This window comes from Neolamprologus brichardi, chromosome 23 (assembly GCF_056152115.1).
Source record: "Neolamprologus brichardi isolate AB-2024 chromosome 23, ASM5615211v1, whole genome shotgun sequence".
Classification (NCBI taxonomy): domain Eukaryota; kingdom Metazoa; phylum Chordata; class Actinopteri; order Cichliformes; family Cichlidae; genus Neolamprologus; species Neolamprologus brichardi.
This window is the reverse complement of record NC_142125.1, coordinates 28444502-28471917: the sequence shown is the minus strand read 5'-3', so window position 1 is coordinate 28471917 and position 27416 is coordinate 28444502. Positions and strand designations below refer to the sequence as shown.

Genomic DNA, 27416 nt, shown 5'->3' with positions numbered 1-27416 from the left:
GGTCTCTGTTTCTTCAGGTTTCCCGGAGTAGAGTTGAGAGTTTTGTAGACATCAGAGACTGAAACTAAACAGAAGGGAAACAGCATCAGACCATTCTGCATTTAACTGATGGGAACCAGAAGCTGCACAGTAATGAATGCATGTCATTTTCTCAACAAAGTCTGCTGTGCAAGTCAGGTCTCACACACAGTCTTGTTTGGTGCAAGCTCATATAGTTCGGTACGTTTGGGATGTTAAATCTTCAGGGATGAATATTTAGAGGTGGTGTAACTTAATGCATTTTGTTTAAAAAAAAAAAAAGTGGGCAATTTGTATGCTTGTTGTATGTAGTATGTTTTTTTAAACAGTGTGAAACAGGCAGAGGTATACCATAAAGTTGCTCGTCACTTCTTTTGTGGTGTGACACCCTACATTTTATTCTCAGGAAGCCAAACTAGCTTTGCAAAAGTAAGTAAAAAGCAGGACGTTTTGTTGCTTGTAGTGATTTTAAGTGCTTTTTCTGCGTTGGCTTTGAGCGTGGGAGTAACTTTTCCATTTTTGGTTTTTTTTTTCGCACTCAGGAATCTGCAGTTCAGCTACTTGCAGCAATGATGCGACAGGATGTGCTTGTATATCTGCTTTTTGTCTACGGAGTCCTTCCAGCAGGTAAGAAGCAGGTTCAGGAGTAACTGATGTTCACATTAGAGGTACAACAGGTGAAACGTGTTTGCTTTTGTCTATCAATCTTTGAAAAGAAAAGAAAAGCTGAGGGAGGGGGCATCTGTTTCTTTCACTCAGTTTAAGTTTGTTGCATGCACTTCTTACTGTTCATTTCCTCCATGCAGCTCTAACAGCAGTGATACAAACACAGCAGACTGTGCTGGCAGCAGTGGGAGAAGATGCTGAATTGAGCTGTCAGCTCTTGGAGACTAAAGACGTCCTTCAGGTTGCATGGCAGAAAAGTTCAAATGATGTGGAGACAAATGTTGCCACCTACAACAAGTACTTTGGTCAGAGAGTGAATGATGGCTTCACAGATAAAGTTAAGTTTAAATATATTGGACTACAGAACTGCTCCATAGTCATCAGGAATGTGACATATGAAGATGAAGCCTTCTATCACTGCCTGTTTAACACTTATCCTGAAGGCTCCTTCATTGGTAAACCCTGCCACCAAGTTTATGGTGAGAACTTTTACCTTCTTTAACCAACAACCAGTGCCTCAAGGAGGACATAAATGTGTAAGCAGCTGGTGTGTTTGTAAGAGCATGTTGATGATATTTCCTGATCCTTCACAGAGCTGCATGAACCTGTTGTTGATGTCAGAGAGTCAAACTGTACTGAAGAGTAGGTTGTTTCCTGTTCAGCCACTGGTCGACCTGCTCCCACTGTAACACTCAGTGTCTCACAACAAGACCTCAACTTCTCACAGTACAACACTGTCAGTGTGTCCAACACCAACGCTACATTCACTGTCACTACTACAGCTGTGCTCTCAGGTTCACGTAACAACAGCATGCAGGTGGGATGTGCAGCATGAGTACTCTCTGCTCCTCAGAGAGAAATGATGTTGATGATTCCTGAGGTCCAACAGGTGCATGCTGGGAATGACGATATTGATGATGGTAAGATGGTAAAGGAAGGTACCTTTTTCAAAGTCATTATATATATTAGGGTTTGTCACTACTCTGTAATCCTCATGTCTAAAATTCTAGATTTTAAATTAAGGCTAATATTCCCTGATTTCTTTCAAGTGTTTTATGTCACATTTCCATTTGTTTTCTTGTAGATTTTACTTGGATCATTGTGTTGGGTGCAGTGATCTGTGTTTGTGTTGTTGCTGTTGTCACTATTCTTACAAACAGGAAAAAGGTAAGTCTTTTAAATGCTATCTGAATTAACCTAACACCTTTGCTATTGTAACCTAACTCTTTGGTTTGACTCCTTTGTTTTGTCCTGCAGCTGCTCTAAAATATATGATGTGATTCAATCCGCAATCAAAAACACATATGGATAAGATACCTTTGTCATATTGTTATTTAAACCCTGATGCTCTCAAGTTTTTTACTATATCTGAAACCTATTGGCTGTCTTCTGTATTTTTCTAGCAGAAAGCTGATCATTGTATACTTAACATACAGTACTTAACAAAAGATCTGATTGTGTTTAATGTGTTCTGAAGCTTTGAGAGTTTGTAATTTAATTTCATTGTCTGCATGCATGTTTGTAGCTGTGTGTCTGTATTTTTTTTTGTGTGTTTATTTTTTGTAATTTTTGTTAATACAATTTTCACATTGATTTTTATTTTATTTTCAAGTTTTCTGTTGATGAAATAAATCATTTTAAATAACTGCTTCCACTTTGTCCATGTAATTGTTTTCACCTTCATATTCACTGCTGCTTCGGTTACATTTAAAAGATGTATATAATGTAACAAAGGTTTAGGCCACTAAAAAAACAAAAAACAGGTTTGGGGTCATGACCTTTTTCAGAATAATCTAAAATCCAAATTCAACAAAGAACAGAAAAAAGGTTTATAATAACTCATAAATATTTTTAATGTTCCCCTTTAGTAAAAAAGACTACTTAGTCTACTTGAAGAAACACTTTAAACAAAATAAATTAAGGCTATTTATGAGCTTCTTTGTGGCAGATTAGCTCTAATAACGAACGGTTGAACCTGTGCAGCTGATTTCTTGAACTGCAGTTGCGCCGTTCTGCCTCTGGGGGTCTCTGTTTGTTCATCTTTCCCGTCCTCAGAGGGTTGTTTGCAAAGTTCATGGGCTGAAAAAACGCAGAAGGAAACAACACGCTGGAGTATTGGTTTAATGTACGAGCTGTGGATTATACTTTTCTTGTTTCTCCTCACCTGACGCACAGGGCGAACGCCGGGTCCCATTTGTCTTTGCGGATTAAACTCTGTCAGCAGGTATTTGATTTTTCTTTTTTCCTTGTAAATTCTGAACAGTTTTAAGTAAGCACGGAAGGACTGAAATATTTTAAAGGTTAACGCTTGCATGCTTTGCATTTGTTTCTTTGAGCGTTTAAATTGAACCCACCTGCTGTCAAATTCTTCACAGCATCTTTAACTTTGACCTTAACCTTCATAGCGAATGACTGTGTGATCGACTTAAAATGACTTGGATTAATATAAACTCAAACTTTATCACACTTTTCCTGTTTTGCACCTGTGAATAAAGTATTTTAAAGGATTGATATTTACTTAGATATGCTTACTGATATTTACTGTGCGTTTTTCATGCATTGCACTAATCTGTCCCTATTATTTTATACTATAGTAAGTACAGTGATTTTCTTATGAAAAGAGAATTCATTTTGTTATTTGAAAAATAAAAATGTGATAACTTTGTTTTTAAATGTGGGGGGAATTATCTTTGTGTGTGTGTGTGTGTGTGTGTGTGTGTGTGTTGTTTTATTTTTATTTTTTTAGAAATCTGTTCAAGATGTGTTCAGTCTGTCTCCTGAGGCTGGATTTTGGTTGGCACCCAGGTTTCACTTCCTCACTTGTTGATCTTGAAATGTTGTTGTCAGTCAACTTCTAGCTCCCTCACTGTCTCTTCCATTGATGACTTGCCTTGGGTGTGAAGAAAATTAGGCTGGACTTTCACAATAAAAGCCTACATCTGTTTGGCCTTGTAGACTGAGTCTCCCATCCTACTGTGTGACATCAGTATGACTTTATAGTGGAAAAGTGATTTAACTGTTGCCCAACAGGAGCAGGCAGCTTGTTTGAAGCCAGATGGCTGACAGTGTAAATGGTGCAAAAATAATGCCCGTAAAAGCTGTGAGGTCTGGACGTGGTCTGTCTTGTGGTTTAGGCAAGTTTCTCTTTACCAGTAAGTCCACTTCACCTGACTCAGAGCAAGTTTAATCAAAAGTCACTTTGTGCCAAATTCCTCAAGCCTTTTTCTCCAGGATGTGGAGAGCTGATGCGAGCCCAGTACAATTCACAAGTAAAGCCACAGTGGTGACTTTCTATTGTCTCTGTGAAACAATGAGAGCAGAGCTATGCCAGAGTATGATGTTTACAGCTTACTCACTGCTGGGCTCGGCTGGTGATTGCACACCCTCTGCTTTGCATGTCCTTGTGCATGCTGTGCTCACCTTAATGACTAATGCTCCCTCCATCCTCCATCTTCAGCATCCGGCCACTGTAATTCCTTTGTGGTTGCAGGTATCGATGTCGAAACCTCAGGGCTTGATGTTGTCTAGACATGTAAGAGGTGTGCTTGTGTTGCGTTGCCAGATAATTATGGGCTCACCGGAGTAAGCGCATGCTGTTGGTTAAGATATAAAAACCCCTATTAGACCCCAGGTGATGTTCCTTGAATCAGCAGCTGTTGTTGTTGATGCTTACAAATCGCCATAGCAGCAACTTTTAAAGGAAACTAACCGTGGGATGCACAGATGTCCAAAAGAAAAAAGAATACTAAAGAAAAACTTTAATTTCTTATGATGCTGACGTCTTTGCTAATGTCCTCCTCTGGCTTTTCCATTACAGCTGACAGCTTCCCAAGAACATGCAGGATCTACTGTTCTGACTAGCAGCGGCTCAACAAGTAGAGCACTGGACAGCTGACAGGGGTGTGATTTTTAGGAATGTTATTTCCTTTTTTCTTTGTCCTGTTTATTTAGCCAGAAGCTGTAAAAAGTGCTTAACCTTGAGGTTTCCCTGCTGCGATTAAGGTTGTGGTCAAACTCCCTGACTGCGTTTGTGTGTGCAGCTGCAGTCTGGATGTAAGATTGGGTCAGCGCTTGAGTCGGTTACCCTGCTTTAGTGTGCGATGTGTGGGTCCTCTATCCCGCTGCGTCTGCTGCTCTGGATCGTAGGAGCAGCTGTCTCTACAACGCAAGGTATTCCAGATACGTGTGCGTGTTTAATTTTTGGGTTTCTTCTTTTTTTTCTGTGTTTTTGCAAAATGATTATAGCCTCCTTTTTTACATGATGATTACACTTGCTGCTATAACCAAAGTTTCACAATGGCCTAGGCTGTTTTCAGAGCAGACTGTTAGTTTACAAACCGTAGGCATGAGATTACAAAAGTCAGAAAGAATGGTGAGCTTGGTTTTGCATGGAATTGCCTCTGGAAGAAAGTAACTGCGTATGTCCTGGTTTGTCTTCATATTACACTTGCTCTATATTATAGCTGTAATTATTTTTTATTTTTAAGAGTTAAAAAATGCAATTATCTAATCATCTAAGATTGAAGCAGCTGTGACCAACCTGTTTGACTTCTGTTTTGTGTCGCCGATGTGATTATTTCTACATACCTTACTAGATTCATTAGTTCGATGCATAATTGCACAATATTTTTGCACAGCAGCAAATGTGTTTATCAAAAGCTGTTTATAAAAGATGGAATTAGCCATCATGTCATCACCAGTTGGTTGTGGATTTTATTCTAGGACTTTTACCCATCGCTGTTTTATTTTTTTTAACCACATCTGACAAGTCAGAAGCCGAGCACAATGCACTGTCATACAATAGCAATAAGGTAGCCTCACACCACGGAAGACAGTAATTGATAGTCTACCCTACTAGCTTACTCTAAGGAGGACCAGAATTTATTAAATGAGTTCCACAATGTGTCAAATAACACTTGAAACTAGGGATCTGGTTGGTTTAAACCCAGGACACATTGGTGAGATTATGTCTCTTGGCTAGCCTGGAAACACCTCTGTATTACCCCACGTGATCTAAAAATAGATGGATGGAATTTTGTATTTTTGTGTAAACTTCATTGTAGGTTCTCCATTATCTGGGCATTAAAAAGGCCAATCAGACCACTTTTAGTCAAACATAATTTTTTTTTTCCAGAAAAAAACAAGTCCAGATGCCCTCTTTTCAAGCCCTCACAACTTTGTAATGGAATAGGGTTTTGTTTTTAAATTCAGTGTTACTCTTACTTCCCCACATAATTACCAGTGAAAAAGTCTTTAGAGTTACAGGAGCTGACTCTGTGTTTGTGCCTTATGTCAGGTAAAGTTTTAGCTCCCGCTAATCTGACCGCAGAGACAGGTCATCCCTTACTGCTCGGCTGCAACATCACTACGGAGCCAGGTGATATGGTCCACCAAGTGCGCTGGCTCAACAAGCACCACAAGCTCATTCTGGCGTACGAACAGACGGTGTCGCCCCGCATCAGTCACCAAGACCACAATGTGCAGCTTACTGTCTCCCATCACAATGCTAGCTACATAACCTTCACGAAAGTGCAGGCTGCTGACAGCGGCTGCTACCACTGCATCTTTGATGTTTACCCCAAGGGCACGCAACAAGGCTTGGCATGCTTCAATATCATCGGTGAGAGTAAATCTTACAAATATGCCTAAAATGAGCTTTAACCTCAGAGCTGTTTTTAGGAATGTTCTCATTCTGTCATGTCTGTGGAAGTGACTGAACTTTGAGTTTCTTGTAGGTGTTTCAGCTCTCATCTGAGAAGCTTCTTCAGTTCTAAAACCAAATGGTGGAGAGTCTCAGGTATTTAAACCCTAGTGGGACTTGTTCTCCTAGAACTGAAGAAGCTTCTTGATTGAGAGATAAAATCTCTTCACTAGCCTCCAAGCTCCTTAGACTCATTCTGCAATAATAGCCTTAATGGTGGTTCTCATAACATCCCCTTGATTCTGTTTTCTTAAAAACAACAGTCTTCGGTCTGCATTTGTCAAGGTTGCAGCTCCAACTGACATTTGAACTTTTGTGCCTTTATGATAAAGTCAAGGCCTCTTTTGCAACTGTGTTTATTTGTGGAAGTCACATTGCACAGTATCAGCTTTGTTTTGCCTGTGGGCTGCAAAATCCTGTAAAACCGGAAGTAGCAGGTTAAAGTCTGAACTCTCAGATCAGCAGCAGCAGGAGAGCCCACCCAGGCTGCTAACCTTAGTGCTTCCTGTTGTTACTGCTAAATGTGCTCATACATTATTCTTATTTAAAGACCATCTCTTCTACCCTAAAAGCTGCATGCAGTTAATGAATATCAGTGTAGACAGCTACTTTTCCATACTAGATGACTATAAAACACTTTGGAGCAACTCCTGTTATTTTAAAATCTGCTGTATAAATAAAAATAACTTGATTTGACTAGAATTTTCTGTGTACCAGGAAAAGTGCATTTCGATGGCAATAAGACGGCCATAAGTGGAAAGCCGACCACCCTTTCATGCTGGTACAGCCTCCCTGGCAGGGTCCGACAGGTCTTGTGGAGGAAGACAGCCGAGCAGGGTGACACCACCACTGTTGGCTCCGTTGCTGAAGGCAACCATTACAAAATAGAGGAACAGTTCAAGGGTCAGCTCAGCCTTAGCCGAACCCTGGGACACACTGAGCTGACGATAAAGGCTGTCCGAACGGTGGACGAGGCCTGCTACACCTGTGAGTTCCACACGTACCCAGATGGCACCCGGGCCGCCACCACATGCCTCTCTGTTTATGGTGAGATCTTATTTTTTTGTTTACTTGGTTGTTTTGTTTTGTTTTTTACTGTATTTGGTCCTTGGAAATTGTTCCCTGTTAGGTTATGAATTCTATGTTATCCAAAGTCTGTCATTACATATAGCTGACAAAGTTGTCATGACATTTAGTCATTAGCAACTCAGTAGCCATATTTTATCAGTGCCTCTATGTATGGCTAATCTCCACAACCCCAGCTTTGAATATACTCTTTAAAGTTAAACTACAACCCTCCTCGCCCGAATTGAGACAAGCAAGGATCATACACTGGATGATTGCTCAGGCGCTATTTCAGGCAGGCAGTAGCCATGATAAGTAGTCATGGTAGCTTATCTTATTACCATGCCATGTCAGCTGACACCCTTCTACACATCTTATTGGTAAATCTCATATAGAGCCCCCAATTTAAGTTGCCTTAGCTTGACAACAGCTGCTACCCACCTGCAAGCCACTTTGCAACCCATATCTCCCTCAGAGCCTACTTTCATGCTGTGAGTGTCGTACCTATTATATGTGTTGGCCCTTGCTGCTCTCCCAGCCTCCAGTTTTCCATATATACACATAAAACGATTGGGAGGTCCCACAACAGAGCAACGGCAATCTTCTCATTGAAATAACCAAAAATCTCTGTCTGTTAGCTTCTTGGACCACCAACTTGTCCTTCAGAATTAAGAGTTGAGGAACCAAATTTGTCACACAGGTATATCTGAGACCCCTGATTGTTCTTATCTATCTCATATATTGTGGCATAATCATGTTGCCGTGCAACTACCTAGCAACAAGCTAAGATTGTATGTTTTTGTTGTTTTGTTTTTTTTGCCTTGTTGCATCTATAGCACCTTGTGAAATTATCCTTTTGCTATTTCGCACTAACATATAAATTATACCCACAAATCCTGAAAGATCTAGCAATGTGGGTTTTTTTTTCTTTTTTGTGTTTAGACACATAGAACAGCTTACAGGTACAAACAATACTGGAGCATGGGCATTTGCTAGCAAATATAAACTAAAGCAGATTAAAAAAAAACAATTTTCTTTTAGCTTTAGTTGTATTAGGAGGCACACCTACAATTTTCATTTTATAATGGGAACACTTAATAATAATAATAATAATAATGATGATGATGATGATGATGATGATAAGGCTATTTCTGGACATCTGGAAATGACTAATGTGAGCTGTTTCCAGGAAATGTCAGATAAATATTTCACTGGGTGTTGACATGGAAAAGGTGTTTCCATCCTTTCCATCAATCTGTGCCCATTGTTAGTGTCATTTAGAATAAAAATAATATGTTGGAAAAAATTTAAATGGCATGGGACCAGCTTCTTCCTTGAACTGACCAAACTGATCATTCCCATTGAATGAGTAGCGCTATTGTTAATTTCCCACGTGGAACATGGACCTCTGAAAGTAAAACATATTATTAATATTACCAATCCTGTATTTGTTTACAGGAACATTTATACAGTATGGGTTAGTGTCACATACTAGAAAGTTAAACTAGTTTTCTTCCCTAAACCTGCCCCTAACTTTAACCCAGAACATGATACACAGAAGAAAAAAACAAGGTGTGGCTGTAAAGTTCGGGCTAAATACACTGGTGCTGGTGCCTTTCTATGGTCTCTGCCTCATCTTTCACCCTCTCGGAAAAGGGTCTTGACATGTACCACAATGAGGATATACTGAAGGCTGAGAGGAAATGTGTACTAGTGTATGTGTGTGTGGATCCCGTATATAGCTCAGGAAAAGGAAAAGCAGTGTATAAACAAACCACAGGCAGCTCAAAGGTGAGAGGTACTGGAGAGGGTCATTAACTACTGTTCTGATCTATTTTTCCCCTCAGTGAGAGAGAGTTGCTTAGACCACTATTACACTTTTACACATGAATTATACTTTTGCATCAGATCTACTCAGTAACTTATGCCAGAACCGGAGTCCCATTTTAACTGTATGCTGCAAGCTTCCACGTAACCTGGCCTGCACCTCCTGAGAAGTGTAACTGCATTGGGTCAGTGTATACCACAACTTGACTTGAATGGTGTGCAAGGTTGTGGTGTAGAGAAAAAAGGAGTTTTGGGTTAAAATGTCAGTTAGGACGTAGATTTACATCAGAAGACTAAATGTAGCTCTAGTGATCATGAGCAAAAGTTCCAGGAGTGAGAGTAATTGCTGTTCTTCCTCTGTGGGTGTGTGTGTGGGTGCTTTTGGAGTGATAATGAGAGAGGGGTGTCACTGAGGGGAAAGTGGTGATTAATGTGGGATCAAGCCCAGGGGATGAGTGGTTTACTGTTTCCCTAGACACAAAGCCTCAGTGTGTGTTTGTGTGTGTGCGTATGTTGCTTTCCTAACAGGCTTTGCTTTTGTCTGAACTGTTGGAAGCAGACACCAGATCCAGACACACACATAAACACACACACAGTCAGTAAAAGCTGCTCTGGCTCTGTTCTCTGTCTGGCTTTTGTTTCCAGGCCTGTCGGAGGACGACTTGTGTCACTGTGTTGTCGGGGCAGAAAGATTGACAGGCGATGTTCTCTGTTTGTCCATCTTTATTAGGAAGGCAGATGAGCAAATCTTTGTTTTCTGTGGTGTAACTAAAAGAATACCGAAAAAGAGTAACACAGGATGAAAAAATGACTTAAGCAAAATTGCAAAATAAACTTCAAGCGGCCATTAACTCAGTCTGTCTCTCTACAGTTTTACCCAAACCAGAGGTGAGCCAGGTGACCTCACCTTCAGGGATCACTGAGGCCAACTGCACGGCCAAGTCCCGGCCTGCGGCGGAGATCACATGGAACGTCGGCAGTGACAACCGAACCCTAGGCCCACCATTTTCGTCGGCCTACGAACAAGGCGACGGTACAACGGTAGTGACGAGCACACTACTCTTCCAGTCTGGGCTGTTCAGCGACCTGTCCATCAAGTGCATCGTGCACCACCCGGGTTTGAATAAACCCCTGATGATGTCCCTCAACACAAACAGTGAGGACCTCCTGAACGATGTCTTGTCCTGTCACACATTATAGCAAATATAATATGCCATAATGTGTAAAAGCTCCTTTACTAGGAACAAGAGCTTTTGTTGACAAATGTGCATTCTCTGCTATTTTAGTGCTGGGTAATTATGGCTGCTTTGATGGGGTCCCGAATCCTGTAATGCCACATAGTACGGGAAGGATTATTTTTAGTACAGAGAACCTTTCTTGTCTTACCACATCACCTAACATGTTTATTCCAGATGTCATACATAATATATATCCTACTTTTAGACATCATCTGTGTTTTGGAGGAAATGTGAGCTTGTGTGTTTGTGTGCCACAGTGGGTCCAGCCATGGTTATCCTCATCTCTGTGTGCGGTGTGGCAGCGGTCCTCCTCTTGTGCTTGTGTGTGTGTCTCTGCAAGTGCTTCATCTGTACGGATGGTGAGTCTAAAATCTAAGCTTTTTTTTTTTTTTTTTTTTTAAAAAGCTTGCACATTTACATTTCTTAAATAGCATTCAGTTACTGGAGTGCTAGGATTTAGCTTGACACAACAAGGCCAGCTTTGCCGTTTAGTGGTGTCAAAAGGCATTTTGGAAATGCAGTGAGTGTAGTTTTTGCAATAATAAATTACAGCCTGTCATCAAACATAGACTAACTTCTGTTATGAGACTATATGAAGATTTCCCTTATATGGTTGGTACTCTCAGTCCTAGTAGCTCCAAACATGGCTGAAGAAAGTCCATAAGAAGCCCTTTGAGGTATTCCCTCAAAGTTCAGCAAAACAGTGAAGTTATTCTGGGAAGCCTTTATGAGGAACCATGTAATTATATATGTCAAGCAGAAGAAATTACCAGACTTTTGTTGTTGTTGTTGTTGTTTTTTTATTAAATTCTGCTTCACTTAAGGTTTTCTAGGTTTTCCTTTGTCACAGGATGTCCATGATGTGAGAAAAACCCTCAGTGCATATGCAGTGTTTGTCTAGTGGCCTGCTGTGCTGGCCAAGTTTTGAGTGCCTCTTGTCACCGTGACTGTGATAAAGTGTCCACATTTCTTCTGGTTACATGAACAGAAAACATCTTGGCATTTATGGACTGTGACATACCAAATCAGCCTCCAAGAACTACAGTGGCACAACTACTGCTTCAAGGACTGACAGATAAAACTTGTTTTCTTTTCAAACTTAAACCTAATTATTTTGTCATTTGTAATTTTGAAAATGAACAAAAAGGGGAAAAATTTCTTGAATGCTTGTATATAAAGGAAGTAGGTCATATATCATTACCATTAACATTTTAGCTAGTTTTAGCTCAGAGTTTACTCTCCTCACCCCTATTTTCTAACATACTTACCATATATATTTAAAGATTGGTGGTGTCTTCACTACCAAGTTGAAACAAATGTGACTCTAACTTACTCTAACGTAGTAAAGATTTACAACACTGACAGCAATGTAAATATTTGTTTGTAGCAATGGGAGAATAAATAACTTCTCAAAATGATGAGCAAACATCAGGAACTGAAAAACAATTTCAAGAAAGACATAAAAGCAGCTCCTCAATTGACCACTTCAATCAGCCTTCAAAGTGGGTCAGTTCCCATTGACTTACAAATTGTTGAAATATCTTTGGAGCATAAAACAGTGTTGGTCTCCAGAGCTAATTTGCCCCTTCTTGGTGACAATAATAAGTTACCAATTTATGATATTTTGATTCTGATAACTCATTTGTGTCTTTACTAATTTTTTTCTATTTAAGCCCTGTTTTTGATGAAGATAGAATCCCATTTTATACCACAGATAGTATAAAAGTACAGATGTACCTTACTAACCAAGCTAACTAGCCAGCATTAGTTGGTGACAGTTGGTGATGTCACAGTGGCATCTTTAGCTTAGTCTTTGGAGTTCACGTTGAACTAATTAGAAATTAAGAATGTGGGTTTTTGTATTTGTATTTGTTTTTTGTTTTTTTTTAGTTCCCATTGGGCATAAAAATGTGTTTCTTTTAGCTGACATTATTCATCCATTGTGCTTTGCAGACAAGGAAAATAATAGGAATACAAGGAAGCATAAATTTCTTATTAACAATAAATGCATAGCCTGAAAGATACTTAGCTGCCAGAAAGGAAACCATTCACAGCTTATTTCTGCCAATTTTGATTACAAAAAAGGATATTACAGTTTATATTTTTCATATATATAATTACAGTTAAGTTGGAGATTTCCAATGTTTCAGCTGTTTTTATTATAACAAAACATGAAACACACTAACAGTTACCAGAAAACACCCTCTAAAGGTCAATATTCAGCTTCTTTTCACACTCAGGCGACATGGCAGATGCCTTCTCCGAGGTCATTGACACGACCTTCCCTGCTGTTAACACCTTTCCCACAATAATGACTGAGTGAGTTGCCAGTGTAATGTGGCATATGGGTGGTTGCCCATTTCCCCCTTGTCATAAATTACCTCCACACCAAAGGGAGGCAGGGAAACTCTGGCTTGTGCTGTATTGACAGAGGCCTTGGCTTGAAGCTGGTGCTCTGGCTGGCAAAACAAAAGCTGTAAAGGAAGAAAAACAAAAGTGGAGTTGATGTGTCAAGGTTGGGTCACATGACTGTTCTTGACATCCATAGCTAATACAATCTCACGCATCAACAACAGTCAAAAAACTATCATCCATTATAGCTTAAATATGTCATCCCCTCATGGACATTTTTATGTTTGATTTTTCAAAGATTTTTTTTTTTTCAATTTTTAAAAAATATTTTCAGTGATGTTGTAAAGGTGGGAATTCACTGCACTGCACCCTTGTCACCTCTTCATGTCAAGTTTCAAAGCTAGGTTTTGCCTACACAAGAGAGTCCCCATTCATGCTGCTGATATAAGGGTGGTTCTGTTTTTGTCAGGAACACTCTTAAATACTATGTTAGCAGTGTGATTGATTGTGCCATGTTTGACCAGAAAATTGAACGTGGGATATGTTGAATAGATTGCATTGGCTTCGTTGTAAAAATAGATTTTTCCCAGGAAATGAAGCCCTTGTTTCCTTGAAACATTCCTTGAACCACAAGTTTCCTTGTTTTCCAACTATGTGGGACTTGAGCGGAATAACAAGTGATTGTGCCGATTGTCTGGAGTTAGCAGGCAAAAGAAAAGACCCTCTTTCTTGGTCTAATCCCTGAGACTAAGAAAGAAGGCAGACATTAAGGGGGCCTGGATGAGGGAACTGTGACAAGTCCTAAGTTGAAAGGCTGCCCAGTTGATAACAACGTCCCCTCTCATACTCAGCTGTACAGACACACTCTTACCATATGTATTTCCCAGTCTTGGCCAAGTTGGCATGTGGAGCAAACACAGGCTTTTACTGTGATGTGATTCAGATTGCAGTTAAAGCTGTGATGCAAAGTGTCTTTGTTTTTACTTTTAGATAACCTGACAAGTTTTGTTTTATTTTTTTAAAATCAGACAGCACAACAGCTTCATGTATACTGATCATTTAATGATTTTATGATATCACCTGATGACACAGTGATTAAGCCAAGATCATCACTGTCATTAATAGAAAATTTAATTCTAGTTATAGGATCAATTCACAATATAAACATAGTATCACGTGTAAAAATTCAGCTGCAATGCATCTTTCCCATACTGGGATCTAGTTTATACATATGGATCAAGAGTTATTTGCATATGAAAGTAGAGTACTGTGAAAAACTCTTGAGACACAACTTTGCAAAAACAATCTTAAATAGTATCTTTAGGCAGATTGCTGCTAGTATTTTGCAAAACAAAAAAACAATTTCTTCCATTTCTTTTGTTGAATCTGTGAAAAATGCCAAAGATAACACAGTTTGAAGGGCAGAAAATAGTATTTTTGGTGACTACCAAGGTGATTCCCAAAGAGCTATTAGCTGAAAACTGGTTATGTCTGCATGGTGTGCAGTGTGTCCTTAAGAAATCTGAGGAAATTGGACAAGTGGAGGACAAAAGAAGAAGTGTCATGCCTAAAAGACTATACAGCATATGAACAGTATCTGAATGTTGTCTCCTTAAAAATAAAAAACAAATCACACAGAACCTGAGACATCTGACCCTTCAGAAGGCTCATCAGAAACGATCTCAGTGGAAGGTTAGCTCAAGTCAAGGTCTTTCTAAGGAAGGAAAACTGGGAGTAAAAGCTGAGGTATGCCAAATTACACAATAACTGGACTGAAAATTAGTGACAACAGGTCTGATGGAGTTATGAGTCCAAGTTTGAAATTTTTGCTTCAAATCATTATCAATATGTACAGAGGGGGGCAGCAGAGAGGTAAAATAGTGCATTTCTACAGCCATCTGTAAAAGTCCCAGGCACAGTCATAGTTTGGGGACACATTTCAGCCAGTAGTGTTAGTGATCTTGATGGAAGTATGAAAACAGAAGAGTACTGTCAGATTGAGATTGACCATGCAATACCATCTGGAAAGCATCTGGTTGGAAAAAGCTTCATTTTTCAGCACAACAAACATAGTGCCAATGCCGTAAAAGGGTATCTTCATAGAAAAACACACAATGGAACACTCAGTCATGGATTGGCCTCCCCAGAGCCCAGACCTCAACATTATTGAAGTAGTGTGTCATCATGTTGACAAGAGAACAGAACAAAAGGCAGAAACATCCAAAGAAGAGCTTTGAATGTCTTTCAAGAAGTCTGGAGAACTATTCCTGAAGACTACTTAAAGAAATTACTACAAAGCTGCCTAAGCGAGTTCAGGATATATTTAAGAATAAAGGTAATCATACAAAATACTGACTTTCAAGGTGATTAGAATGGTTTCTGGTTTCCCTTTGTAGTCCACTTGAAGTCCAAGTTCTTTTGACCAGATGTTTTTGAAATGGCGTCGGCTGCATGAAGGTTAAAATCTTGTGTAGAGAACAAGCAAGAGATTTCATTTGATTAAACGCAATCTAGAAACTCTTCTCATGGTAATTTAGTTTTTTATTAGCTATTGTAAATTTATCTGCTTTTGTCTCCTGGCATGCAGGAGAGGGAGTCTTCAATCGGGTATGAGCTATCCAGACATCCTAGCAATACGGGAAGCATAGAAAAGCTAGTTACTTTCCCAAGCACTACACCAGCACACTATTCAATGGGTTTTCAAATTGGGCCAGTTGTAGTTTACAAAGAATGAAACAAACACGAGTGATGTTCCTTTTACAAATCAGAACGACCTTCTGCTAAGTTTGTCTGTGTTTCAGTCCTGCTAAGGATCTAATATTGCTTGTTAACATCCACCTTGTAATTGTAATCTTGTCTGTCATTTTTGTAGGCATGGTCGCTGCATGTGATTGGTAAATTCAGCTACACATAAGATGCTAGGGGACCTGGCTGTACTCAGCTTGCACTGTTATGAGAGCAGAACTGTTGTTAATGAAACCATGAAATCCACCAAAGAAATAGTCTCCATGCAAGTCTTGTTTTTACATTACTTTTCCTAAATAAACAAATATGTAAGACTGCGTTCTTCCATTTGCGCAACATCTCTAAAATTAGAAATATCCTGTCTCTGAGTGACGCTGAAAAACTAGTTCATGCATTTATTACTTCCAGGCTGGACTACTGCAATTCATTATTATCAGGATGTCCAAAAAACTCACTGAAAAGCCTTCAGTTAATCCAAAATGCTGCAGCAAGAGTACTGACAGGGACTAGAAAGAGAGAGCATATTTCTCCTGTTTTGGCTTCCCTTCATTGGCTTCCTGTTAAATCCAGAATTGAATTCAAAATCCTGCTCCTCACATACAAGGTCTTAAATAATCAGGCCCCATCTTATCTTAATGACCTTGTAGTACCATATTACCCTATTAGAGCACTTTGCTCTCGCTCTGCAGGCCTACTTGTTGTTCCTAGAGTATTTAAAAGTAGAATGGGAGGGAGAGCCTTCAGTTTTCAGGCCCCTCTTCTGTGGAACCAGCTTCCAGTTTGGATTCGGGAGACAGACACTATCTCTACTTTTAAGATTAGGCTTAAAACGTTCCTTTTTGCTAAAGCATATAGTTAGGGCTGGACCAGGTGACCCTGAATCCTCCCTTAGTTATGCTGCAATAGATGTAGGCTGCCGGGGGATTCCCATGATGCATTGAGTTTTTCCTTTCCAGTCACCTCACTCACTATGTGTTAATAGACCTCTCTGTATTGAATCATATCTGTTATTAATCTCTGTCTCTCTTCCACAGCATGTCTTTTATCCTGTCTTCCTTCTCTCACCCCAACCGGTCGCAGCAGATGGCCGCCCCTCCCTGAGCCTGGTTCTGCCGGAGGTTTCTTCCTGTTAAAAGGGAGTTTTTCCTTCCCACTGTCGCCAAAGTGCTTGCTCATAGGGGGTCATATGATTGTTGGGCTTTTCTCTGTATCTATGAAGCGCCTTGAGGCGACATTTGTTGTGATTTGGCGCTATATAAATAAAATTGAATTGAATTGAATTGAAATATATCTGTGGAAAAATAGTAACAACCACAGTTAAAACATCAGTTTATGCATTAATTAAAAGTATTAATCTAATTTATAAGGACTGGGAAAGATATGATTAACAGCATAATCACCCAAACCAACAAGAACCATCATGTTTTGATTCAAATCTTGCTGAGTGCTGGAAACAAATTACAAAATAACCTATTTTGGTAAATAACCAAAACGAAGCAAACTATAGCAGGTTACCATGTGTTTCCAAAGATGCTCTGACTAACAAAATTAATTTTATGGCTTGTAATGTAATTTTCCTTAATATTTCCTACCATGTCATTTTTTTCAGCAATTCACCTCAGGACAGAAATCTGTACTTCTTCTCTGAGTTAGAGTAAAAGCTGAAAATCCTGCACTGTGCACCAGCCGGTCTCTAAAACTATTGCTGACAAAAGTCTCTGAAATGCCCAGTTACAGAGAAACCCACTGTGAACCCATTGAGGTACTGTAATGTCTGCGGTTGAAGACAGACCATGAAAAAGCCACAAATAGGCCCCGGTAGTTCCTGCTCAAACAGTGGGTGTAATTCGCACTCTGCCTGCCTCGATCTCGGCTGGGAAGAAGGACCAAGGCCGGGGCCTCTTCCAGTAAAATGTTGCTGGTCTATTTGGGGCAGTGTTTGCATGATTTTTGGCGTGGTTGGGTGGTGATATGTGGACTGCAAGGTCTGCCGCTGGCTGAACTACAACTAAAGATAAGAGTGTGAAATCTTTAATCATGGAAAGAAAATGTTTTCAGTGGCATCTTTTAATCTGAGGCACCAGAGGAAATATGGGGCTGGCACCACATCCGGTCCGGCACACAAACACAGTTACCACTTGAATCATGGGGGCAGAACTGATAGCTCCCAAGATATCAGAGGGAGGACAAAGGAACAAACTTTAGTCTCATGTTATCTTAAAAGGAACACAGCTTCCTAATGTGGAGAAGGTGACACCTACTGGTTGCCACACTGAAACAACAAACAGCTTTAACAAGCATTCATTTCCATCTGCACTAATGATTTTCCACTAACTCACAGCACAGTTAACCCGTCGCTGATGCTCTAATTGTCTTTTAGCCTCCATGTGTCGATTTTGCAGTGGTGCTATAGACTTTCCTCTCTAAATAACTCACATTGCTGCCACATGTAGATTTAGGTGTGGCAGGCATTTAATTATGTCTGTGGAATTCATGCAGTGTTTCATTATTTTGTGTATGTGGTCTTTTTAGATACGAGGGGGCGTTTTGGGGATTTTGTGAGTGCACAGACGTGTAAGGGCTTGCTGTGTTTCTTTTTGCATTCCTGAGTGGGATTTATATCAAGTTAATACACCCTGTTGCTGATGATATTGTGACTTTTTTACATTTAGAAATACTCTGAGGGCTTCTTTTTATAGACTAACCTCCAACTCCGATCTTGATTAATAAAACTGGATGATAAATCAAACAGTTATGTATAGCCACAGCGCCAGAGCCACTTTGGATTTAAAATTACAAGACTGAGTTTATAAACAGTCCAGTTACTGACAATGCCATATAGACTGGGATTTTTTTTGGTCAGCTTGTGTAACTCCTTTCAATGTCTCAACCGGTATTTTTGATGGATTGACATGAATGTTGCTCATGTCCTAGTTGCTACACCCATCTTTCATATCATGTTCCTTTTTCAGTGGTCTTAAATGCACATACTAAAAACTACGTTTCCATAAAGCTATGTTTTATGAAAATGGCGATAGACTGGTCCATTAGCTTTTCTTAACCCTTATAATTATCATAGCATATGTATGCATGTCTGTTTGAAAATTCTCCTAGACACGTTACACAGTCTGGATGGAACTTTTTACCAGGATTATAAAAATCTATTTAGCTTCTGGGAACTATGTTTATAATTCTCAAATCCTAATAGATCATCAGCTGATGTCAAAATGAGCAAATGTTACGTATACGTGTACCTTGTTGTCATTACCTGTACGTGTATATGTATGTGTTTTTATATAGATTTTGCAAACTTTTTTTAGGCCAGTGAAATGTGTTGCTTTCCAATACCTGTAAATAAGCATTTGTCAAACAGTGACACTAATAGTGCCTGTCACTGACTACTTTGTCTTATACAATATGAAACTTGCAAAGAAGAACAATAAGTGCATGTTTTTATTATTAATTTGCTTGGTGTTGTGAGTTTTTGCATTCTCACTTCATACAGAGATATAATGAAGATAAAAATTATAACATGATAAACTGACATACACACCTGTGTTTTCATGCATGATCTAAGTGAACAAGTGCTGCAGGCCTGGAAAAAAACACCAATAGGGTGGGTTTGGGCCTTAGTGTGGTTGGTTTCTTGATAGTGGTTTAAAACCGATGGAAAACTTAATGAGTGACTAATGGACCCTAGAAACCTGATGTTGCCCTCATCAACCTGAAAAAGTCTCTTTACTAATGAAATCTAAACAACATCCTACCAGGAAAAGGCGGTTACAGTCTGAACAGGACATGCAAGGCTGTCAAGGAAGAATTGTGTGATAGATTTTGAAGTGGAAAATTAAACACTGTGGAAATTTTCCGGTGGTCTGGGGACAAAGGTGCAGGCATGGCAAATAACTTTGTGTGTCTGTCTCTTTCTATCCAGACTGATTTGGAGTCTGGCGTCACCGCTGCTTTGATGAAGGTCCAGTGAAGCTCTGAGCCTGACCTAGCTGCTCAGCACCGTGCCCTTCAGTTCAGTATTCAGAGGAAGGAGGAAGGGAACAGAGCTGAGCCAACACTGGGCTGAGCTGAGAGGGTACTGCTAGTGTGGACACCAATTTACTACAAAGTAAACAAAACTAAAACCACATTATTTAATGCTAGTTATTATACTTACAGTAGAGCACTGGAGATGATTGTTGATGAAACCCTTTTATATAAAAGATAGCAAGGCTGAGAGATGCAGAAGTAGATGTGGCAAAATGGAGCTCCAGTGGTGAGATTAAACAGTGCTTCCTCTCTTAAGAAGTCGTTGTAGTGTCTGTACATGTGTGTGTTTGTATGTGTGTTTTAGTTATTCTCTGATGTCAGAAAATGGTGTGATAAGTTATATATTTTTTCAATTTTCAGTAGCTATATGATTGCATGGAGTGTCATGTAAATTTACAGTTGTGGTCAGAAGTTTACAAACACTCATCGAGGGTATGAATGTCATGGTTATTTGAGGATTTTTAATGATTTCTTTGAACTTTACTTTTTCCAGGGTGGAATGATTGTGCAATATAAATCTTTAATGACTTCAAAAAACAAGACTTGAGTGAACAAGTTTGAACTGATTTTGGATTTTCTTTAATCCAAACAGGGTCCAAATTACACATAAAGCTTGAAACACCACACTAACATTTGGTTAAGTGTTCTTTAGCAAGTTGCACTTTAGCCAGATGTACTTGGTAGTCATCAAGAAGCAAAAACCGCTCTTGTTGCCAAAATTTGTAGACTTCATTTAAGTTGGTTGGTTAGCTGACACAGACCTGGCTTTAAAGTTTTGTTCACAAATTTTCAGTATGGTTGAGGTTTAAGAAGACCATTCCAACAGCTTCTTGTCAGCCCGTTTATACCTTCCAAAACCAGTTTTGATGTGTGTTTCATTGTCCTGTTGGAGCACTCAGTTGTGTTGTCAGCCAACTAGATGTTGATTTGAGGTGAAGTTGCAGAATTTGGAGGTAGTGATTCTCATTCATTATTACATTTACTCTGTGGAATGCCCCCAGTACCACTGGCTGCAAAACAGTCTCCATGCCTTGTGTCATTGTGGCTAGACAGCTCAATCTTTGTCTCATCTGACCATGAAACTCTTCTCCAGAAGGCATTTGTTCCGTGCGGCTGCTACAAATTTTAGTCGAGCTTGAAGGTGTCAGTTTTGGAGCAGAGTTGGCATCTCAGTCCATGGTGATGTAAAACTGGCCTCACTGTGGACAGTGTTGCTGGTGTTCCAGTAGTTTCCAGCTCATGGCACGCTTGAGCCTTGATGTTCCTGAACATCCTAAGCAAATTCCTCAAATCTGATGGTGACACTTTTGGTCTTTTTCCAGATCTTGGCAAAGTGGTGATGCATCTGAATACCTTGTACTTACTTGTTTGAACAGTCTGCAGTTGTTTAAAAATGGCTTCAAGAGACCTTCCCAACTTGTAGATATCTACAATTCTCCTACTTAGAACTTCTCAATTTTTACAATATTGGTAAATCCAATGAGTGCTGAAAAAACAAATCCTTTTTTTGCTAGCAATTGAAATGACCAGTTGTAGTCAATTATGATGACTAGTGAGACGTTAACAGGCTTTGCTCTTGTCAAGTTAAAGACAATGTAAAACCTTTAGCGCCACTTATTCAAAGATTTAAATAAGGAAATGTATGTATGTGAGTCTGTATGCATGTTTGAGCCTGTGTGGATTAGAGAAAATCCAAGATAAGTTCAAACTTATGGAATCCTGTACAATCATTCTGCCCTGGAAAAAGAACAGTTCAAAGAAATCATTGGAAGCCCAAAATTACTATGACATTCATGTCATTCATGAGTGTTTGTAAACATCTGACCACAACTGTAACTACATTTTTTCTATCATGTTTGGAATTGTGATAATATAGTAGATAATAACATGTTGTTATATATATATATATATATAATATATATATATATATATATATTAGGGGTGCAACGATACACAAAATTTACGGTTCGGTTCGGTTCGATACTTTGGTGTCACGGTTCGATATTTTTTCGATACACAAAAAAATATTCATGCCTTTTTATTAATTTGTCATTTATTAAATTTTCACAGCACATTCTGCACCACCTCTCTGTGCGTTCATCATTTGTTTGAAGCCAGCTCACCTCCTGCAACCACTTTTCCGAGAATACGCGCTTCTTTTGTGGTTCGGACTCCTCCTGACATTTCTTTGGAGGTGGAGGAAAACCAAAGTAATTGCTTAAAGGAGCTTCTTCGACATCTTTAAGAGTTCTAAACAAATGTCTGTCCTCCTCCTGAAAATCTTATGTATGCAAACACGCGTTGCAACTTCTTATCTTGTGCACGTTTTTTATTTTGACAGCGAATGCGCACCTGCGGACCACTTATGTGCAGACCTGGTTATTTAGCTCATCATACTGCAGCCACAGAAATTCTTTGGTCCATGAAACCATAAAGCTGCACTTTCTTTTTGCCTCATAGTCTGATTTGTCATAACTTTTCCGTTTTGTGGTAAGCTTTTCTTTGGCTGTCACTTCTTCACCCTGACCTGTTTTATTTGGCTCAGCAGAACTAAATTCTCTGCGCGATCAACCTCTCACATGTTTAAGCTGCGGGAGATTTCACTTGTCATGTTTGCATAGTAAGCTAACGATTGATAAGACGATGTCAGAGGAATTGGTGCGCAAATTATCATCACTCACCAATCAGTGCTGTCGCTCTCTATACACAGTTCGCGCGATTGCAAAGTGAAAGCAAAAAACAAGCGCAAATTCAAACGCGATTTCAATATGTCACATATTGACAGTGGCTCACCGATGCCAATGACATAATTACCCAGCTACATTTCCGAAAGAATGCAAAAGCATTGACATATATTTTTCCTTCCTATGATAGGCCGACGAGCAGAGCAGGGCAGCCCGACTGGAAAAATCGCTAGCCCCGGGACGTCGGGCTAGCGATTTTGCGAGCCCTGTATCTGATTGAGGAATCACTCATCTTTGGAAAAGAGAGTTTATTACAGAGAAATGTCTCCTTCCAAAATAAAAGCTATACTATACGCTTCTTCTGGGCTATATTCTCAGCAGCATATTAAACATATCAGGTCCCCATAAGGAGAATCATGTGCTAACGGCTGTGTAAATGACTCGGTAAAGTTTGTATGCGTGCTTGTTGTTTTTGTCTGCTTCCACTTGTCTTTGCACTAGGATGCTATCGGGTAAATGTGCAGTCATATTCGTTGTGTTCCCACTAGTGCTGTCAGCCTTAATCTGAAATGAGGTTAACGCCACAACACGGCAAATCTCCGTTAACGAGCTACCGCGGATTGCCCCCTGTGTGGGGCTGGACAGCATCAACACATTAACGAACTAACTGCGCTAACACACTAGTTCCCACTCATGTAATTGAGCATTGCATGGCACATCTGACATACTGTTTTACTTTAGTCCATGACGCGCTTACCTTCAGGGTCATACGTCACATGAAAACCAAAATAGTTCCAGACGCCAGATCTGAATGAGGGTGGGGGAGGTTCAATTTGCCATGTTGCAACGAGCTTAGCTTCAGTCTTGCTAGCTTGCCCTGCGCTCAGTGAATCTGTGTTCGACTACTCCGCCTAGGCTGCACTGTCGAGCGCAGATCCACTGAGCGCTCAACACAGACAGCATCGTCAGAAGGAAAGTTGATAAAAGAAATTAAAAATGTTGTATTGTTCGATACATATGCGTACCGAACCGAAAGCACTGTATCGAACGGTTCAATATCGATACGAGTATCGTTGCACCCCTAATATATATATATATATATATATATATATATATATATATATATATATATATATATATATATATATATATATATATATATATATATATCATATTAAACCCTTATAAAACATAGATCATAGATCACTAAACTGGAAAAAATGTTGATGTCACATATATGTAGGTGTCATCAGATATTAACTGAAAATCTCTTTAGAATTGGAAGACCAGAGGCACAAACAAACGTGACACAGAAAAACCGAAACCACCAAAACCGTTTGGACTTTGTGATTGTGAAAATACTTTGTTTCAGAACCTTTTAAGGTGGCTGAACATTTCAAGCCACATCACTTGCTCTTTGCCTGATTGCTGTGGGACACCAATATCACCACCGTGAAGCTGTCACTTCACCTGACATCCCTCCATTTGTGGTTGTGATGTAGAGAAGAACGATGGCTAAAACGGCACCAATTGTGAACTTGCAAGTTACGGGAAAGTAAAAAAAATCAGACGTTTAGTAAACCGGCCCGTGTGAGTCACCCTGAAGGATGGTTTGTGGTGGAAAAGAATGAAAAGTTTGTTATTTTTAGCTGCTGCCTGCAGGACAGAGACGGGTGGTCGACCTGTAACCTTTGTGTGCTCGGTGGTTAACACCACCCAAACGATTTCTGTGCACATGAATCCTGAGAATTACTGTTGGCATAACTGTCTGAGAGATAGAAGGCGTTCTTGTGTCTTTCTATGTGTCTGAGTGAGTAATCTGAGTTCAAAAGAAACACAGAGTGCATCTATGTCTATGTGTGTGTTTGCATTTGCTGCCATTGCTGTACAGTATTATAATTTACAGAGTTAAACTGTAGGGAGCACCAGTGCTATGTTTATTGGCCTACATGGGCAGTTATTGGTTTATTTTAGAAACTCAGAGTATAATGCTACAGTGAAGTCTGTTATCTGTGTATATAAACACAGTTTGAAGGTTTAAATATTAATAAATGTCTTTGATGATAAGAAACTAACAAGCTGATTGTGTTGCTTATTTTGCCTTTTTTGTATCAATAAATCTGTTAAATACTGTCCTGCACTTGTGCTGCGAGATAAATCTTAAGCTAATGTGGATCAGCACTGGGTTAAATAAATTAAAAACTTTTATCTGCTGTCTTTTCGCTGCTTCTTTTAATTGATTTTGCTGAATATCACAATAGTATGAAGTGATACCCTCATACTAGCTTGGATTCTTTTGAGATTATTTGGCAGTGATGTATGGGGACTGTGGGTGTTACATACTGAAACTCATTTCCTCCACAGCCCACTGCTGTGACTGTACTGTTTTACTTTCAGAACCTGTAAGTGGTATAACGGCATCTCCTTCTTTGGAAAATAAAAAAGGAACAAAAGAATAAATCTGTGACTAACCAATGCAAATATTTTAAGATTAAAATAGCTTTAACCAGTTTAAAATTTGTTATTTCGAATATTATTTAAATGACTCACTTGTGAGTCAAGTTTCACACCAAAAAAAAACCTTAAAGTGTGCAGTGAGTTAAACCTTTTTTGTATGTTTGTATGCTTTTAAGCTTAAACTGGATTTTGGTTTCATTTTGAATTCAATTACCATGTATAAACTAACATCATTGGTTTCCTATTATTTTGTTTCAAAACGGCTGCTATGAAATAGGTGCATTCATCCACTTTCTTAACACTCTATCCAGTCTGGGAGACAAACAACCATACGCTGTCTTACTAGAATCACCAAATAACCGAAACAAGCATTTCTTTGGGCCGCGGAAGAAAAGTGAAGCAGCTGAAGGAGCGTCACCATGCTGTTCTGTACAAATCAGGAATTACAACACAATGGATGCCTGAAATAATCACACTATTTTCAACATCTACAGTCTGTTTCATAAGACTCTATGGGTCCTGGGAAAAGCTAAGCAGACAGCATGATTCAGTAGTCTGAGGAACCACCTTAAGCAACAGCAACTTGAACTGGTGTGTTTGGCTTTTTCTGTCTCTCGTATCATTATGTAGCAATTTTTGCCCAGTCTTCTGTACAATGTTGCTTCAGTTCATTCACATTTGCAGGCATTTGTTTATGCACAGTTGTCTTAAGGCCTTAAAGGTCTCTTTGACTGGGTCATTGTAGCACCTTGATTCTTTTCTTTTTCAGCCATTCTGATTTAGATTTGCTGCTATGCTTAGGATCATTTTCCTGGCTGTGCCAGGCTTTAGCTCTCAGACAGACAGCCTCACATCTGAGTCTAAAACACTTTGGTCTACAGAGGACGTCAGCTCAGGGTGCCCAAGTCCTGTGGCAGCAGGAATAACCCCAAATCATCACCTTTCCACCACTGGGGGTGTTTGTGCTGATATACCGAGTTTGATTTTTGCAAACTTGGAGCTATGCATTATAACAAAACATCTGTACTTTGCTCTAATTTGTCCAAAGGATATTTCTCCAGATGTCTCGTGGTTCTTTCAGATGCAACTTTGCAAACCTAAACCATGTTGCCATGTCCTTCTTAGTGAGAAGAGGCACTGTCCCAGAAACCCCTCCAATCAAGCCACAGTCTTCTTCCTGAACTGTGTTGAGCATTTAGCGTGCTAACTGAGGCCTGTAGAGCCTGAGGGGTAGCTCTTAGATTTTTTCAGTTTCAATCTGAGGTAAGGGGATTGTAGAGTCATCCATGTAAAAACTGTGGCATAATTTGCAAAAGATGCTTCAGATCTTCTGTTTTTATAGAGGTGATCATACTTAATTAGCTGATCAGTTAATCAAATACATTTGATTACCAGCACCTCACTGCTACTTACTCTCTTAATTCCAGTGGAAGCAGTAAGGATGTACTCAGTTTTTCACAGGACTACATAAATTGTTATTATTATTATTAAAACTGTCTTTACATGTGACTTGCATATGTTATGCACATGTTTTTTTTCTCATTTTTTCTTGTCTTTTTACAAAACTGTTTTATCTTCTTTTTTTTGTTTGTTTGTGTTTTTGGTTTATTTATGTTTCTTCCTGAGGTGAAGCATAACCATTTTTGTTTAGTTTCCACTGGTTTCCACAGTAACAATGACAGGAAAAAAAATGCCAAGTAGCTTGCTATATATTTTCAGTGTTATCAGTGACCCTGCTGTTATTAAAGCAAATAATTTGACTGAAAACATTGACTGTTATACCAAACAAGATTGTTATACAGGCTTATCTGGCAGACCCCTTTTCTTGTATATTTTACAATAAAAGCACTAGACCACTAACAAGAAATTATTTTACTCATTGTTCAACTTCCTTTTTGAATGTTTTAAGGATTTATTTATTCACCTACAGCGTGGCAGAAATAACATATCATCAGGCTGGCCTGAAACAGAAGTTTACTGTTCTGTCACTAGAGAGCGACCTTGTTTAACTTGATTTAAAAGTCAAAGACGTAACTTTTGTGAAAAGTGAGTATGTGCTTGTGTGAGTGTCTGTGCCAGATTTTGCAGCAACGCACGTTAACTTTTAGTACCTATGAAACCACAACGTCCTACAGGTGCCACATGCTCCATGAAGGCCTCCACTGTCAGTCTGACCCCTTCTACCTCTGCAGTACCCTCTGCTCACTATAAAGCAGTTATTAGAGGCCTTTTTGTCCACATTTAAAAAGAAATCTTACACTTTTTGTAGCTTTAAAACAGCTGCAAACTGCTTTTTTTGCCGATGTTGGTGTCGATTATGAAATCTTTATCAGATAAGCGCTGTGGTTAAAGCCACAAATTAGAATTTCAAAGCCTAAACTCAAGCGCTTTCCTTTTAGTGTTATTTATATACATGTGTCATTTACAAGCATGAATGTAATGTTGCTGCAGGCTGGGTATCATCAGTGTCAAAGCATGTGACTAGCAACAACATGTTTTTTTTAATATCCGTGAGATTGCGTTTGCATCATGGATTCTGCATGACTGAAAAACTTTGTTCTTCTTTTTCAATGCTAATTCTCTGTACTCTTCTGTACTGTGCATGATTTAAATTCTAACACC

The 27416-nt window shown here is 39.3% G+C and overlaps 1 protein-coding gene and 1 pseudogene across 3 annotated transcripts; both read left to right on the top strand.

Moving 5' to 3' along the window:
- The first annotated feature begins 587 nt into the window (after positions 1 to 587).
- Positions 588 to 1875, top strand: LOC102778509 (OX-2 membrane glycoprotein-like; annotated as a pseudogene).
- Positions 1876 to 2784: 909 nt separating this feature from the next.
- LOC102788336 (nectin-3-like) lies at positions 2785 to 24545 on the top strand. 3 transcript variants are annotated; one of them, XM_006792765.3, is made up of 8 exons: positions 2785 to 2908; positions 4502 to 4584; positions 4725 to 4854; positions 5981 to 6304; positions 7103 to 7432; positions 10149 to 10433; positions 10773 to 10874; positions 19547 to 24545. In XM_006792765.3, the coding sequence occupies exons 3-8, from the start codon at positions 4785 to 4787 to the stop codon at positions 19549 to 19551; spliced, it is 1116 nt and encodes a 371-aa protein (XP_006792828.2). In that variant the 5' UTR covers positions 2785 to 2908; positions 4502 to 4584; positions 4725 to 4784; the 3' UTR covers positions 19552 to 24545. The 3 variants fall into 3 exon arrangements, with proteins under 3 accessions (XP_006792828.2, XP_087691993.1, XP_006792829.2); XM_087835867.1 differs by lacking the exon at positions 19547 to 24545 and adding an exon at positions 11504 to 12095; XM_006792766.2 differs by lacking the exon at positions 2785 to 2908 and adding an exon at positions 4068 to 4174.
- The last annotated feature ends 2871 nt before the right edge of the window (positions 24546 to 27416 follow it).

What these genes read in the sequence shown, in the direction of transcription:
- LOC102788336 (XM_087835867.1), top strand. Translation starts at nt 4,785, where the DNA reads ATGTGTGGGTCCTCTATCCCGCTGCGTCTGCTGCTCTGGATCGTAGGA. An exon ending in AGCTGTCTCTACAACGCAAG is followed by an intron (nt 4,855 to 5,980) that starts GTATTCCAGATA and finishes GCCTTATGTCAG; the next exon opens with GTAAAGTTTTAGCTCCCGCT. An exon ending in CACATGCCTCTCTGTTTATG is followed by an intron (nt 7,433 to 10,148) that starts GTGAGATCTTAT and finishes GTCTCTCTACAG; the next exon opens with TTTTACCCAAACCAGAGGTG.